The sequence below is a fragment of the Citrus clementina genome, unplaced genomic scaffold, assembly GCF_000493195.1.
Source record: "Citrus clementina cultivar Clemenules unplaced genomic scaffold, Citrus_clementina_v1.0 scaffold_7, whole genome shotgun sequence".
Taxonomy (NCBI): Eukaryota; Viridiplantae; Streptophyta; class Magnoliopsida; order Sapindales; family Rutaceae; genus Citrus; species Citrus x clementina.
In genome coordinates, this window is record NW_006262075.1 from 6,671,337 (window position 1) to 6,685,177 (window position 13,841).

At 34.6% G+C, this 13,841-nt stretch overlaps 3 protein-coding genes across 4 annotated transcripts; 2 read left to right on the forward strand and 1 right to left on the reverse strand.

Annotated features, from left to right (window-relative positions):
* Positions 1–424: 424 nt before the first annotated feature.
* On the forward strand, positions 425–4,405 carry LOC18036601 (5'-nucleotidase SurE). Its single transcript, XM_006426514.2, has 10 exons — positions 425–945; positions 1,475–1,569; positions 1,906–1,973; positions 2,063–2,106; positions 2,353–2,430; positions 2,508–2,661; positions 3,313–3,462; positions 3,572–3,682; positions 3,849–3,914; positions 4,026–4,405. The coding sequence occupies exons 1-10, from the start codon at positions 635–637 to the stop codon at positions 4,140–4,142; spliced, it is 1,194 nt and encodes a 397-aa protein (XP_006426577.1). The 5' UTR covers positions 425–634; the 3' UTR covers positions 4,143–4,405.
* Positions 4,406–5,962: 1,557 nt separating this feature from the next.
* Positions 5,963–8,858, forward strand: LOC18036816. The gene is made up of 3 exons (XM_006426515.2): positions 5,963–6,334; positions 8,003–8,096; positions 8,435–8,858. Exons 1-3 carry the CDS (start codon positions 6,088–6,090, stop codon positions 8,505–8,507), a joined length of 414 nt encoding a protein of 137 aa, XP_006426578.1. The 5' UTR covers positions 5,963–6,087; the 3' UTR covers positions 8,508–8,858.
* Positions 8,859–10,966: 2,108 nt separating this feature from the next.
* LOC18036736 (transcription factor MYB26) lies at positions 10,967–12,852 on the reverse strand. 2 transcript variants are annotated; one of them, XM_024180051.1, is made up of 4 exons: positions 12,831–12,852; positions 12,462–12,729; positions 12,139–12,268; positions 10,967–12,025 (listed from the first exon to the last, which is right to left on the reverse strand). In XM_024180051.1, exons 2-4 carry the CDS (start codon positions 12,592–12,594, stop codon positions 11,149–11,151), a joined length of 1,140 nt encoding a protein of 379 aa, XP_024035819.1. In that variant the 5' UTR covers positions 12,595–12,729; positions 12,831–12,852; the 3' UTR covers positions 10,967–11,148. The 2 variants fall into 2 exon arrangements, with proteins under 2 accessions (XP_024035819.1, XP_006426579.1); XM_006426516.2 differs by lacking the exon at positions 12,831–12,852 and having other exon boundaries at positions 12,462–12,817.
* Positions 12,853–13,841: the final 989 nt, after the last annotated feature.

Below are 13,841 nucleotides of genomic sequence, written 5' to 3' on the forward strand. Positions count from 1 at the left end.
GCAAACTTAATTTGTTGAAGTTGTATTAACCTTCTTTAAAAACCACTCGGGCAGTAGCCCGAGTGGCCAGGGCTGCTGCCCTACAACTTGGAGGGCAGCAGTTCGAACCCCCACAAAAATATTGTGGGAGTATTTATTTTTTTAATTAATTTAAGTGAAGGTAGTCTTTTTTCTTACTCATGAGTAAGGAGTAGACATCCTTCGAATATTTATGAGGGTTAAAATCTGGAGCTCTGGATTAAAATCTGGGCAGAGCTCTATTAGCATTGATGTCAGTTGGTCCCAGTAATAGTCTGATTTGTAAATATCAGTAATAATCTCATGTATATGAGTTGTAATCTGAGCAATAGTCTCGTGTAATAAAAAAAAAAAACCTTCTTAAAAATAATTATCGATTTTTTTTTAAAAAAAAACTGTTCCTTCTTCCCCTCTCAATCAATCCAATTTTTCACCCTCCAATCCCAATCACTCTCTCTCTCTCTAAAAGAGTCCCCGTTAGACCCGGTCTATTTTTCTCTCTTCATCAATCTCTCTTTTTCATTAACACACGCTTCTCTCTCTCTTTAGGGTTTTGTTTTGTCCAATTTCTCTGCTCAAAAAAGCACTTCAATTTGAAAAAAAAGAAAAGGGAAACATGACTTCTGTGAGAAACAACTTAATGCCTCCAGGTCTTGTGTCTAACCTGGAACAAGTGCTTTTAAACAAGAAGAAGAAGAGTAAAGACAATGAAGATGATGGTGATGATGGCACCAGTAAGCAATCAAACGAAGAGGCCAATGAATCAACGGAGCCCTCTACTTCTGATTCGACGGAGAATGTTGATAGTTCAAAGCCTGTGCTTTTGGTCACAAATGGGGATGGAATTGAGTCTCCTGGCCTTGTTTATCTTGTTGAAGCTTTGGTTCGTGAAGGGCTCTACAATGTCCACGTTTGCGCTCCTCAATCGTGGGTTTTGTTTCCTTTTTATTGTTTATTGCCACTTTTTTAAACCAAAGTTTTAGTTTTGGCAAATGGGTTTTGTTAAAGTTTTTATTTTGGTATCTGTGTATTGTTAAAGTTTTGATATTTTAGTGGGTTTGTTCGTTTCTCTGTCTGTGTTCTCTGTGATTTTTGTAATTTGTATGTTGTCGTTTGTTTCTCTTGATTTATTATTTGGGCTCTTGATTTATTATTTGGGTTTGTGGGTGTTATTTAAATAATGATTTTTTCCGTCTTTCTGTGTTTAGTTGGCTATTCTTTGAATTTTCTTATCTGAGGCAATCTTTTGTATTCAGAATTTCTCGTGTATGGCCATTCGAGTTGTCTTTAGCAGTTTAGCTGATTATTTATGTATTTTTGTTGTTTTTTTCTCGCTATATTTTGATTGACTTTTCTTATCTGGGTATATTGTGTTTCTGAATTGACTTTGATTTGTAGGTTATTTGAATTTTGGGAGTCTTTTCTGATTTGCTACTTTGTGAATGAACTGCTTTAGGGACAAATCAGTGTCAGGTCATTCTGTGACACTCCGAGAAACGATTGCTGTAAGTTCTGCTGAAATTAATGGTGCCACAGCGTATGAAGTTTCAGGTATGGCTTCAAATTTACTATCTGTTTCACTCGAAGCTTTTCTTTTGACTGCTTGGTATCATTTTATTCATTTGGAATGTGAAATGATCTTAATTATCATGTATGAGGAATAAACTAAGCTGCATCTAGTAGTTAAAGATTCTTGTATGTTCTGTAAGAGGGATATGGCTTATGTGTTTTTTTCTAGAAAATGATGAATTATATCTTGCATTATTGACTGTCATCGGTTATAAACGATGTTTGTATTGTTATATGCCTCTAATGTGTAAATCTAATATAATTTAGTCATACTTGTTGATAGTAATACGACCTTTACTAATGGCACTTGTCACTCAGGGACTCCTGTGGATTGTGTGTCATTAGCACTATCTGGGGCACTATTTTCTTGGTCAAAGCCTTTGCTGGTTAGTAATGATTTCCTGTTATTTGTGATTTTAAATTTAGATTTCAACTGTAAGCATTTTTCATAGTCCTCTTGGAATATGATTTTCAGGTAATTAGTGGAATCAACCGAGGTTCAAGCTGTGGTCATCACATGTAAGTTGTTTCCATGTGCACGTGCCTCTGTTTCATCTTGTTAAGCATCAATGGCATTCAATTCAATACTGCCCTTTCGAATCACTGTTTAGCATGCATAAGTTATTCTTTTCTTGAACAACTGTTACTCGGTGATATCTGCTTAAAGCTGTCCATGACTTTTTATCGCTTCAAAAGTTCTTCTTAATACTTCTGGCACTTAGTTGTAGTTTGCAGTTATTCTTATATCTTAAAGAAATTCATCAGGTTCTACTCAGGTGTTGTTGCCGGAGCCAGAGAGGCATTAATTTGTGGTGTACCTTCTCTGTCCATATCCCTAAACTGGTGGGTTGATCTTTATGTTATATGGAAGTAACTATGATTTTGCTTAATCATCGACAAGTAATTATTGTCTTTTATAGGAAGAAAGATGAAAGCCAAGAGAGTGATTTCAAGGATGCAGTCAGTGTCTGTTTACCTTTGATAAATGCTGCTACTAGAGATATTGGAAAGGGAATTTTTCCAAGGAGTTGCTTGCTCAATGTAGAAATCCCGACATCTCCATTAACCAACAAGGTCTTTCCTTCAAAAGTAGTTTGTGAAGAATATTGATTTTGCAATTTATAAGTTTCATGTGATACATGGTTGAAGACTGATTTTTGGCAATGGTTTCTGGTAGTATCTTTACATGAATGGAAGAGAGGATAGCAGGTGGAAGTATAATGAACATTGGTTGCTTAATATTATAGTCAAGCTGTTCACCAAAGCTCATTAATCTTTGGCTCTGGCCTAAAGCACAACATATTAATTCCTTTCATAAACCCCACTTTTGAGCTGTCTTTTTTCCTTTTAAATTTCTTTAAACTCATCTTTCTGCACATTAAAGCAATATCATTGCTAGCCTTTGAGAGAATAGTTGTTTTTTTCCTTCTGTGTTTTATTATGCTTATCTGCAAACAGTCAACCTTTTGCTTAAAATGGTTAATGACCCATAAAATTTTCCTCCTTTTATTGGCCCATTGCCAGTTGCTTTTGCCTTGCAATGTGATATCCTCCATGTGAATAAAGTGACATGCATCAGTACCCAACTTTTATGTCAGCTTACTTGATGTCATAGCTAAGTTATATTCTGTACTTTATTTGCTTTGTTGTATTCTCTAAATTTTTCTTTGTTATCAGCTTTTAACCTCACTGTAATATGCATATTATTTATCTTTTGCTTGGCAGGGTTTCAAATTTACCAAACAAAGCATGTGGAGATCCACTCCTAACTGGCAAGCTGTTTCGGCAAACCGGTATCCTGCTGGACATTTTATGTCTAATCAACAAAGTCTTGGCCTACAGCTTGCACAGCTTGGCCGAGATGCCTCTGCTGCTGTGAGTACATTACATAATTCTATCCTCTCTCCTTGTTTGTGTTTCATCTAAATTGCTTTTTTGTCTAGCATCCATTCTTGGGGTTATACCTTCTTTTACTTGTGCTTAGGGTGCAGCTCGTCGTTTGACCACACAAAAGAAGAGTATGGTGGAGATTGAGTCAGTTGGAGCTGCAGGCAAGTCTGATACTGGCCGTGTCAAGAAGTACTTTAGACTAGAGGTAAATAAAATTTCTGCAGTCTTGTATTTAGTAATTGCATATGTACGGACATTAATCTGCTGGTTCTCAGTTATTTTCTCAAGTACTGCCAACTTTGTTTCTCTTTCACGGAAGAATCTATAGTTTTACACAGCTATGAACTGAGTTAGCCATGGGTTTTTTGCAGTTTCTGGACAAGGAGCAGGAAGATACCGATGAGGACCTGGATTTCAGAGCACTGGAAAACGGATTTGTAAGTCAACGGCATAAAAGAGCTTTTCCTGCTAATCCTTTGTCGTTCTTAGAAATCAGTTGATTCAGTACAAAGTTTGATGAAGCAAACTTGATTTCTTCTGTATTTTAGGTGTCAATTACTCCTCTACCACTTCATTCACATACCGAGTCAGAAACACTAGCAGCTGCATCAGAATGGGTCTCTGCTGCACTTCTTGGTGATACAGAAAGCTCGACACAATCATAATCAGTGGCTTTGTACACATTTTCGGAAGCAATTCTCTTAATTCAATCATCAAAATTTGTTGAGTTTCTTTTTTCTTTTATTTTGTATTATTACCATTTTCTTTTTCTCTTTTGGCTTCCAATATTGGTGGCGTTGGGTGGTGGGTTTGTTTCTCTTAGTTGATGATCATGAATCATGATGATACCAAATGTAATTGGAAACAGCAGGGTCCAAAATTTGTATGACCTTGTGATTTATTCTGTATCTTACTGATGTTTGCTTAATTATCTTTTCATTTTTGTTCTTTTTTGAGTGATCTCCATAATTAATCAGGAACCAAAATATCGAGTTTGTTAATCTTTTAATTTAATAGTATTTTGTGAATTATTGGCTTCCATCTTACAAGAAAATAATCCTGCAATGAAAGATCATTATTTTAATATTAAATTGAGAAAATATTCACCGTCCACCTGATTTTATCTATTTTTTTAAAAATATATAAATTTTAATTTTTTTGGCTGCATTCTACTTAAACTTATTATTTTTTCACATTTCCACCTATGTTCGCAAACCGTTAAGACGTTGCCGGCATCATAAGGATAAAATGATAATTTCAATTGGGCTTCAAAAACGACGTCGTTTAAGATCTGTAATAAGAAAAAAAAAAGGAAAAAGAGGCATAGTGGCACCCGCACCAGCACATCAAGCAATGAAAACGGCCATAGTTTATTCCCCACAAATGAAAACAGCCACAGTTTATTGACGGTTTGCAGACAAAGAGAAGAGAAACAAAACGAGTGAGAACAATTCACCGCCAAACTTCATAACAAAAAGGTGTCCACCGTGGGCGAATCAACGGCCGCGATTGGAGGCCGCCAAGTGGAGAGAGATCAAACGGACAAAAAAAAAAACAACAGAAACAGAAAACAAAAATAAACATACGCGGGTTTGCCTTTCTCTAACTAATCTCTTCAACACGAATTTCCTCTCCTGGTTACCCAGACCTCTCTCCTCAATTCCTATTGGAATTGCGGCCTTCCTCGGAGAAGATATTTTTTTTAACCTAACGCGAACCAGCCCCCGGAGCTCCTTGACAGAGGAGCATTTCCGTGACTCGGAGCTCTCTCCATTCTATTCAATGGACTATTTGCTAAAGTTCAAAGGCCAAGCTCGAATAGGAACGAATGGATCTTACCTGACCAACCTTGACCTCTTCTCTCAAAAAAGACGCAGTGTGAGCAAGTCGATCAAAGTCAGAGCGAGGAGGGACGAAGTCAAAATGAAAATCTCAGAAGAAGAAAGAATAAGCGAATTTGTTTCTGTATTTGGAATTAGAGGTTTCTTCGGCTTGGCTTGGAAGGCGCGTGAAAGGGGAGACTTATTATCTTCTCAAAAAAAAAAAAAAAATTTTTATTGTCGGGGTTAAAAAGTAATTTAGATAAAATTTTGTTAATTTTATTGACGATTTGTAGACGGAGGTGGAAATACGAAAGAATTTATAAATTTAGGTGAAGTGCAGTTAAAAAAATTAGGATATGTGTATTTTAAAAAGATGGATAAAATTAAGTGGACGGTGAATATTTTTATTATTAAATTTAATGTTGCAATGTACAGCTTACCAGAATAAAATTTTCATAAATAAAAAAGTTTTTGTTAGAAGAATTATAACATTAAATTCTATATATCTTAAAATTAAAAAAATTATAATTATAATAAATATATCATTAAAACAATCTATGTATATTTAATATATCTGATGTATCATTTTATTTTCTTAGAAAAAAATTATATATATTGTAAAACTGATGTGTCGCTTAATTTCCTTTTATAATAATAAAAAAAGAAATTCTGTAAATGCACAGCAAAGTGTGAACTAACACTATTAAGAAGACTCTGTATTGAAGCTCTAGGCTAGGGTTTATCAAAACGACGACAGTGGACAGACCATTTTCTCTAGCAAACGTCCATGGCGACCAAAACCCTAATCCGAACGGGAGCGTCTCTGCTGAACCGACTTGTATCTTCAAAACCAAACACATTACTCGTTCATCAAAGTAACACGGCCCATCACCATCAATTCCCTTCTCTCTCCAAAATCCAAACTTCACTTTATCTTCCCTCCAGCAGCGACTCCGTTTCGCTCACTAGAGTCGCCTCTCAAGGATTCTTGTACCCCTCTGGCCTTCCTTCTCTCGAATTCTACTTACCCAATGGTATTTTTTTCTCTGTCATTTCTATTCTCTGTTTATTTGTTTGTGCTTCTAAAGTTTTGATTTTGATCAATTTTTTTTTCGTTTTAATGTTTTTTTGGTATTATGTAGTTTTGTCGATTGATCATTCTTTATGTTGATTATATATGTACTAATATCTTTTTGTAAGTGGTTATTTTGGCTACAAATTGAAAATTTTATTATGTCATTTGCCTTTTACTACATTGTTTAAAATTGGTATGTAGTGTTTCTGCTCTATATATTTGATCCCTGATATTATCATGCTGTCACAGTATATGATTGTACCTGGTATTTCATAATTGGGATTTGGCATTGTGTTTTCTGTTGATCGGATTCTCAAAACATTAGCTCTAGCTTCTTTGTTCATGCAGTTAGGTTGTGTTGATGGTTTTAGCAGGAACCAAAAGCAATATGTTATTTAATTGCAGATATGGCTTTTGTTTCTCAATAGGTATGCTTTCTTGCGGCTGTAGGTGCCTTAGAATTGGATTGCATTTAGGTTCTATGTATGTTGGTAAAAAATGATGATTATTATGAATTAATCATTGATCCATTCCCTTTATATATGAGATTCTCGTCTGACTGATGTCTCCTAATATGACATATATATTCTTAAGGGCTTTTGGTTTTTCAACTTATTGACTTAATTTCAATCAGTTAAGTTATTAAGTCTGTTTTTTTTTCACTTTGTTGAAAATTTTCAGTCATTAAGTTATTAAGCTAATTTTTTTAGCTTTTTGATTAATTTAAAAAGTCTGAATAATTCATTAAAAGATATTATCCAAAATATCATTATCTAATTAATTAATTTTCATTTATACCTAAATAAAATTTCATAATTAACATTATGATCCATCTCTATAACTTATGATAATGTACTGATAGATTATTATTATTTTTATCTTTTTGTTTTCTTCATTTTTTTTATAAATATTTTTCATATAAAAACATCATCAACTACAATAAAATTGATTAACATATATTAATTAAGAATATCAAAGGATTGTATTCAATTGAAGTTAATTTATGTTATGACAATATATTATCTTATTTATATTTTTTGATATGTTTATTATTTGTTTCACATTTATAATTTGTAAGGGCACAAATGTAAAAATACTAGTTTCTAGACTTTGTAAGTTAAAAAAAAAAAACTTAATATTTATTTTTAGCAATTCAGTGGGAAAAAAAAAAAAAAAACATATCATTTAGATTTAGATATTCGACTCTATTCAGAATCCAAACTAATTCAAGTCTATTCAGATTCCAAATGAAAAACAAACTCAACCTTAGTCTTGAAACCATTTGATCTCTAATTTGATGTGATCGGGTCTGTTATTTTGGGATTTGCTTTTTCAACAATTGTGTGTGGATGGACATTTAATAATTCGCTGAAGACATCAAGGGAGAAATCTTTTAGTATTTTGCTTAAAACAATTGCAATTCACTGCTGCTTGATTTTGCTGGAGAAAATAGGTCTGCTACCTATCAATTGCTGCTGGGTTTTTTTCTTACCTTTTATGTGCTTTACTCTTTCATTCTTTCAGCTGTAAAAAGTTGGAGAGGATTGGTCAATGGTGTTATCTTGGATTCCATTAACCTGTGTTCTCTTTTATGTTTGCATCACTGAAAATATGTTTCTTTCTGCAGGAAATTTATCAGATGAGCCAATGCTCTTGTTTCCCAAAAGGACATTCCAGCCTAGCACCATCAGGCGAAAGAGGAATCATGGATTCTTTGCTCGGTACATCTCTTTCTCTTTCTCTTCTCTAATTAATATTCAATGACAATTTAAGAACTTGGAATATGAAACAAACCTCACTTTCTCCCTTTCTTGAGTTATGGTTTTTACTAGAATGAAGTCTTTAATTGCCTCCAGTTTTAGGGTGGCAATTTTTTATTTCTGGGATGCGTAAGTTGAATTAACGTTTGCATGCAGTTCTGATATCTTGGAAATAGGATAGTGACCTGTTCCTGGTTGGATGCCCTTGCTAGTGAATTTCTCTTCTCATTTTTGCTTTTTGGATGAACATGTAGAGCTTCGTGGACTTGTGTAATTAACTTACTTTTCTACATGAGCAGCAAGGCAACCAAGGGTGGGCGAAGAGTCATTGCTAGAAGAATAGCGAAGGGTCGGTCAAGAATTACTGCATAGTAACTCCACTTATGGCAAGTTGATATAATCGGAATCAAGACTAGGACCTGCCTGTATGTGATGGTAGGGTTAAGTGAATTGGAGACACATTTGCCGGCTATCCCGACACCTCAAATGATCTTGAAATGCAGTTGGAATGACAGGGCTTTTGGACATTGTTTTGTTCACTTAAAAGATTGTTCTTTCTATACACATGCATGCAGGGATATCTTATTACTTGGAATGTCTTGCTTTTTTCTGTAGTTTGAATTAGCTATGAAATTTAGTTGTATTCCATGATCTGCTTCAGAACTTCAATGCAAGAGCAAATAACCGATGCTCTAGTCGGGTTGAAACGGCGTTAGAGAGCAACCTTTTTTTCTTCCAGCCAACCTCATGCACATTTTTCTGCTGATGCATATTTTTCTACTGATGGGCAGATAAAAGAACAATGTTGTTGAGTTTATAGCGATTTTCATTTTTAATTGAAATAGTCATGACAGCATAATCACATCAGGGAAGTCACCCGTGGTATGGGCTGCTGAGTAGATTGGCGGCTTCAGAAACAGAGCAAACGCTATGCTGCCAATTCTGATGGGTGAATTTCCGCAACATGATCAGTATTTGAAATGAGTTCTTTTGGGTCAAAATATTGGAGTCTTGAGGTCCCAAAGCCCAAAAAATCTCTGAACTTATGCACTTTGCCTGGAGCCTTCGTTACAACCCGAAACCCAATTAGTTAAATCATCTTCTAAAAGACTCGTCTCGAACTATGATAGCACAAGTGGAAATTTAATTTATGTGAAAACTTCAAGTGCATAGAGTAGTTGGTAGAGGTCTTGGGGATTTAATCCGGTTAATTTCAAGGTCGAAGGTAAATAGTAGAAAAAGACAAGAAGGCCTTTTCATTCTTTTGCAGTTGAAAGCAAATGAAAATAGCTGCACCACAAACTTCGTTTCATCTTTTCATATGAAGTATGTGTCCCTTATTCATATCGAAACTAGCCTAAGCTACTCATTATCATGCAATAACCGCCGATTGACTGCATTTGTAAGGAGGGTGTGAATCATCTCAAGAAAAGTCATTATCAGGAGACTAAGCGAGAGAGTGACTTACATTCTTAAGCCTTGACAAGTGAGTCATGAATTTTTGTCAGGTCAACGATTACGAGAGAATATCTTACTGAAAAGAGGGAGTAAAATTATGCATGTAAGAGGTAACTAGTTCATCAGTGACATACGTACAAATATTATTTGTAAAACCGTTTGGGTTCTGCTACAACATAGGAAATATTGTTCAAGAGGAATTAAAGTTTTATCATAGACGTTGTAGGATTAATTCACCTGTTCACCATTGAATTGTTTCTAGGGATGGCAATGGGGAGGGGAGGGGAGGGGACCAATCTCCCCGTACCTATCCCTGATATTTTGTGTATGCCCCCATCCCCGTTCGTCAGAATTGCTTAAGAGAATCCCCATCCCCTCCCCAAATAATAGCAGGGGATCCCCGAATAATTAATATATTTTTTTGTTTTCGATTTTGAGTTAATTATATTAAAATAAAAAATTCAAATAAAAGTAAAATTCGAAATATATCTTACATTAACATTGATCCATTACAAAAGTCACATGCAAAAGACAAATTATCAAAATAATTATCTTTCTCAATTTTCATAATCCTACAATAAAAAGAAAAAGAATTTACTTTTATATCGACAATAAAATAAATGAAATAAATGTAGATGCTTAATTAATATTTTTAATAAAACAAAATATTTGGGTTAATAGAATTTACCCGGCTTTTTTAATGTTCTAAATAAAAATTTAAGACTTTAATTAGTTGATTAGGCCTAAAAGTTTAATAATATAAATATTTTGATATTTTTTATTTTTACCAATATTTATAATTTTATAATATAATTCAAATTTTATTATTTATTTACTAGTAATTTTAAAAAATTAAAATAAAATTAAAAATTAAAATAGAGGAAATGGGGAATGGATGGGGATTCCACCTCATCCCCGTCCCTTCCCTGAATAAAAAATTGGGTAAAAAATTTTTTCCCTCCCCGTGAGGATTTTTGTCATCCCTAATTGTTTCAGCTTCAGCATGTTTAACTATGGAGTTTTGAAATTAAATTTAATTGGCGATAAAAAAAATTAGTAAAAATCATCCTATTTAATGTCATCCCTCTAAGAACACTGGACGTTATCCTTCCCGTAAGGCCATCAAAAGTTCAAATGTATATAAACCTTTTACTGTGTACTGGATTATATTATTGTTAACTGGGGAGAGAGAGAGAGATAAAAAACTGAGGCACTAAGGAACAGAAAGGGGAAAAGAAAAAGAAGACATAAGGTATCAATTAACTACTGAAATATTAAGGAGTACTTCATCACAACAGAATTAATAAATGAAAGCACACAAGATGTATATTCTCATTTCTCAATTTTCAGAGACATCTGAAAGAACCTAGCAACACATTATTTTATGGAACATTAAAAAGCATCACTCACTGAAGCACCCGAACTAGCAACCACCTAGGTCTTCCAATATAAGTTGCACTTACCATCTTAATTATATTTATATGCATAATTCAAGAAATAAATGCTCTATATTGACTGAATAGTACCTAGAACTTTTCAATGAAGTATCATATCTCTAAGGACCCCAGCTGGTTGAAGGGAAATTAGGGTTTGTAGTAGTAGCATATGTCCCTCTTGATAATGGTGACAATGACGACAATGACGACGATGGCGAAGTTGATAATGGCTGCAGTGTTGACATGATTGCATCAGTGTACTCCATTGGATCTGCTGGTACATGATAAAGATATGAACCAGATGAAAATGTAGTACCACATGAGAGTTTAGCAATTGGGTCAACTCCTTCTAAGGAAGCTGATGAAGATGGCAGGTTACAGACAGTTCCTTCAAGAATCTCACAAAGTTTAGGCATTGTGGGTACCAAAAAAGGGTTTTGATCATATGGCATTGTAACTATGCTTGGATCAGTAGTATTAAGCTTATTATCATGATCTCCTATAATATCATCATAGTAATGTGGAAGAGCTACTGGTTCAATATGGCTGAAAATTTGATTCTCTAATGGATTGGGATCAAGGTGTACTTGAGGCTGAAGATGATGAGGCAATGACCAATCCAATGAAGATGAAGAAGTTGACGATGATGGAATGATTGTAGGAGGTGGTGGGAAATGAATAGAAGCAACGTTGTAATTGCTTAGATTCAGTTTGAATTCAGCTTGATCAAAATTGTTGTGGAACATTGGTGGTGGTGGAGAAGGAAGGTGGAATTGATGATCTTGTTGATGAGAATTTAATATCAAATTAGGGTTTGTGTTCAAAGAAAAGAAACCGACTTCTTCAGGACAAGTAGAGTTGTGGAAATCAGCTGGGAAGCTGGCTAAAGCTGGAACAATTTCATGGGACATGAGCTTCTTCTTTATGCTTGAATTCCAAAAATTCTTCACTTCATTATCTGTTCTCCCTGGCAAGTGCCTCGCTATCTGTGCCCATCTGTCCAAAAGATAAAATAAAAAGTCTTCATTTGCATGAATATGTATAATTGTAACACAAATTTGGAGACGTAACTTATGTTAGTGATGCTCTCGCTCGAACATGCTAATTACCTGTTGCCTAGAATGCTATGGAGCTCGATGATGAGGGCAGCTTCCTGAGGAGAAAAGCTCCCACGTTTTAAGTCAGGTCTGAGATAATTTATCCATCTCAGTCTGCAACTCTTTCCACATCTTTGCAGGCCTGCACCATCAAACAAGAGGAAAAAAAAAGGTATATTTTTCTTACAATTATACAGTCCTTTTAAGAAATATTTCAGTACTGCTATTATATGTAGTAACATAAAAATAATTTGCCGTAGAACCGGTCAGCAACTCTTACCAATCTGACTGAACAAATAAAACCTTTAAAAAATAATAAGTGTAACAAATAAAACCTGCATGTTTTGGAACAGAACTCCAGCAGCCATGGCCATAAGTTGTAACGTAGTTTATGAGTTTCTCATCTTCCTCCGGTGACCATAATCCTCTCTTCACTTTCTGCTTGTTGCAACAAGAGTGATGCCCCATCTCTGTCTCTGTCTCTGTCTTTCTGTCTCTCTGTCTCTCTGTCTCTCTCTAAAACAAATTAAACAAAGAGAAAACAAAACAGAAGAAGCTCGCTATATGATCTCTTCTTGATCTTCCCTCCCACTCTCTGAATATCTTTTGATGATGATTAAAAATGAAAAGAAAAGACTTTTTAAATAAAACGAGAGACTTAGAGTACACTGTCATGGATATAAATGTGGAGAGGAGAGCAGTACCAATGGCATTGTCATCAGTGTGGCCCCAGATAGGGTTTTTTTGGGGCAAAAGGCTAAAAGCTGCAGTTCTTCTCTGTAAGAATTTGTATGACTCATAGGGGGGGATCCCTTCTTCGTTTTTGTTCAGAGATGGTCTGGCATGCCTGTGTGCACGTGTTCATCATGCACAGTTGTGGGTCCCACTTTGGACTTATCGATCCGATGCCCCTCATGAGTCATGTCATTTAACATAACCTTTTCACTAGTTTTGCATGCTTCATTTCATCACCGTCGCTTTTGATGATTATGTAATGAGTAAACTACACAGTCACGAAATTCTTATACAAGTTAATTTTCTATAAACAAATGCCATACGATATGATTGGTTGTACGAAGGTCTCTTCGTATATTCCGTAAAATGTATTTAATTACCATTTATTTTTCATTTGATGTATCATAAATCTTTTGAATTTTAAGTTATATCAAATAAAAATACTATTTGAATCTTGTAGTTATGTTAAATCCAGCCGTTGCAAAATAAAAACTTCACTGTTTTAGATCATTTTTTTAGATTCGAGCTCAAACTCCAGTGATTAAAAGAGTATTTACACAAATCCATTCAATATTGAGGCAATCGGAGACTAAACAATATTTTGTAGCTTTAATTTAGGATAACAATTATTTTACTTTTAAAAAGAAAAGGCGTTTTTATTTTAACTTATCCCCCTTTCAATTATTTGCTACTCATCGAAAAACTTCATCAACTTTCAAATGGATTTAGTTTCTCTCATCAAGGGAAGAACTATGCTGAGGCTTATGGAGGGTGGTGGCCGGGAGCGGGCGCTTCTCCACATGCCAAAGAAGTTAAGAAACATATTATGTAAATTTCATGTTAGACCTCGTCATATTTATAATTGTGGTGATTCGCTGAACCAAAATCCTAATTATTAATGTTGCTAATGCCTCTGATATTAATAATATATAACATGTATCAGTAATGCAATCATATTCATGTTTATAAAGATTTTTCGG

Coding starts and splice junctions, on each gene's coding strand:
- LOC18036601 (XM_006426514.2), top strand. CDS start 635: ATGACTTCTGTGAGAAACAACTTAATGCCTCCAGGTCTTGTGTCTAAC. Junction 3,463..3,571: donor GCCGAGATGCCTCTGCTGCT/GTGAGTACATTA, acceptor ACTTGTGCTTAG/GGTGCAGCTCGTCGTTTGAC. Junction 3,915..4,025: donor GAGCACTGGAAAACGGATTT/GTAAGTCAACGG, acceptor TCTGTATTTTAG/GTGTCAATTACTCCTCTACC.
- LOC18036816 (XM_006426515.2), top strand. CDS start 6,088: ATGGCGACCAAAACCCTAATCCGAACGGGAGCGTCTCTGCTGAACCGA. Junction 6,335..8,002: donor CGAATTCTACTTACCCAATG/GTATTTTTTTCT, acceptor TTCTTTCTGCAG/GAAATTTATCAGATGAGCCA. Junction 8,097..8,434: donor AATCATGGATTCTTTGCTCG/GTACATCTCTTT, acceptor CTACATGAGCAG/CAAGGCAACCAAGGGTGGGC.
- LOC18036736 (XM_024180051.1), bottom strand. CDS start 12,594: ATGGGGCATCACTCTTGTTGCAACAAGCAGAAAGTGAAGAGAGGATTA. Junction 12,269..12,461: donor TTCTGTTCCAAAACATGCAG/GTTTTATTTGTT, acceptor TTGATGGTGCAG/GCCTGCAAAGATGTGGAAAG. Junction 12,026..12,138: donor CATAGCATTCTAGGCAACAG/GTAATTAGCATG, acceptor TCTTTTGGACAG/ATGGGCACAGATAGCGAGGC.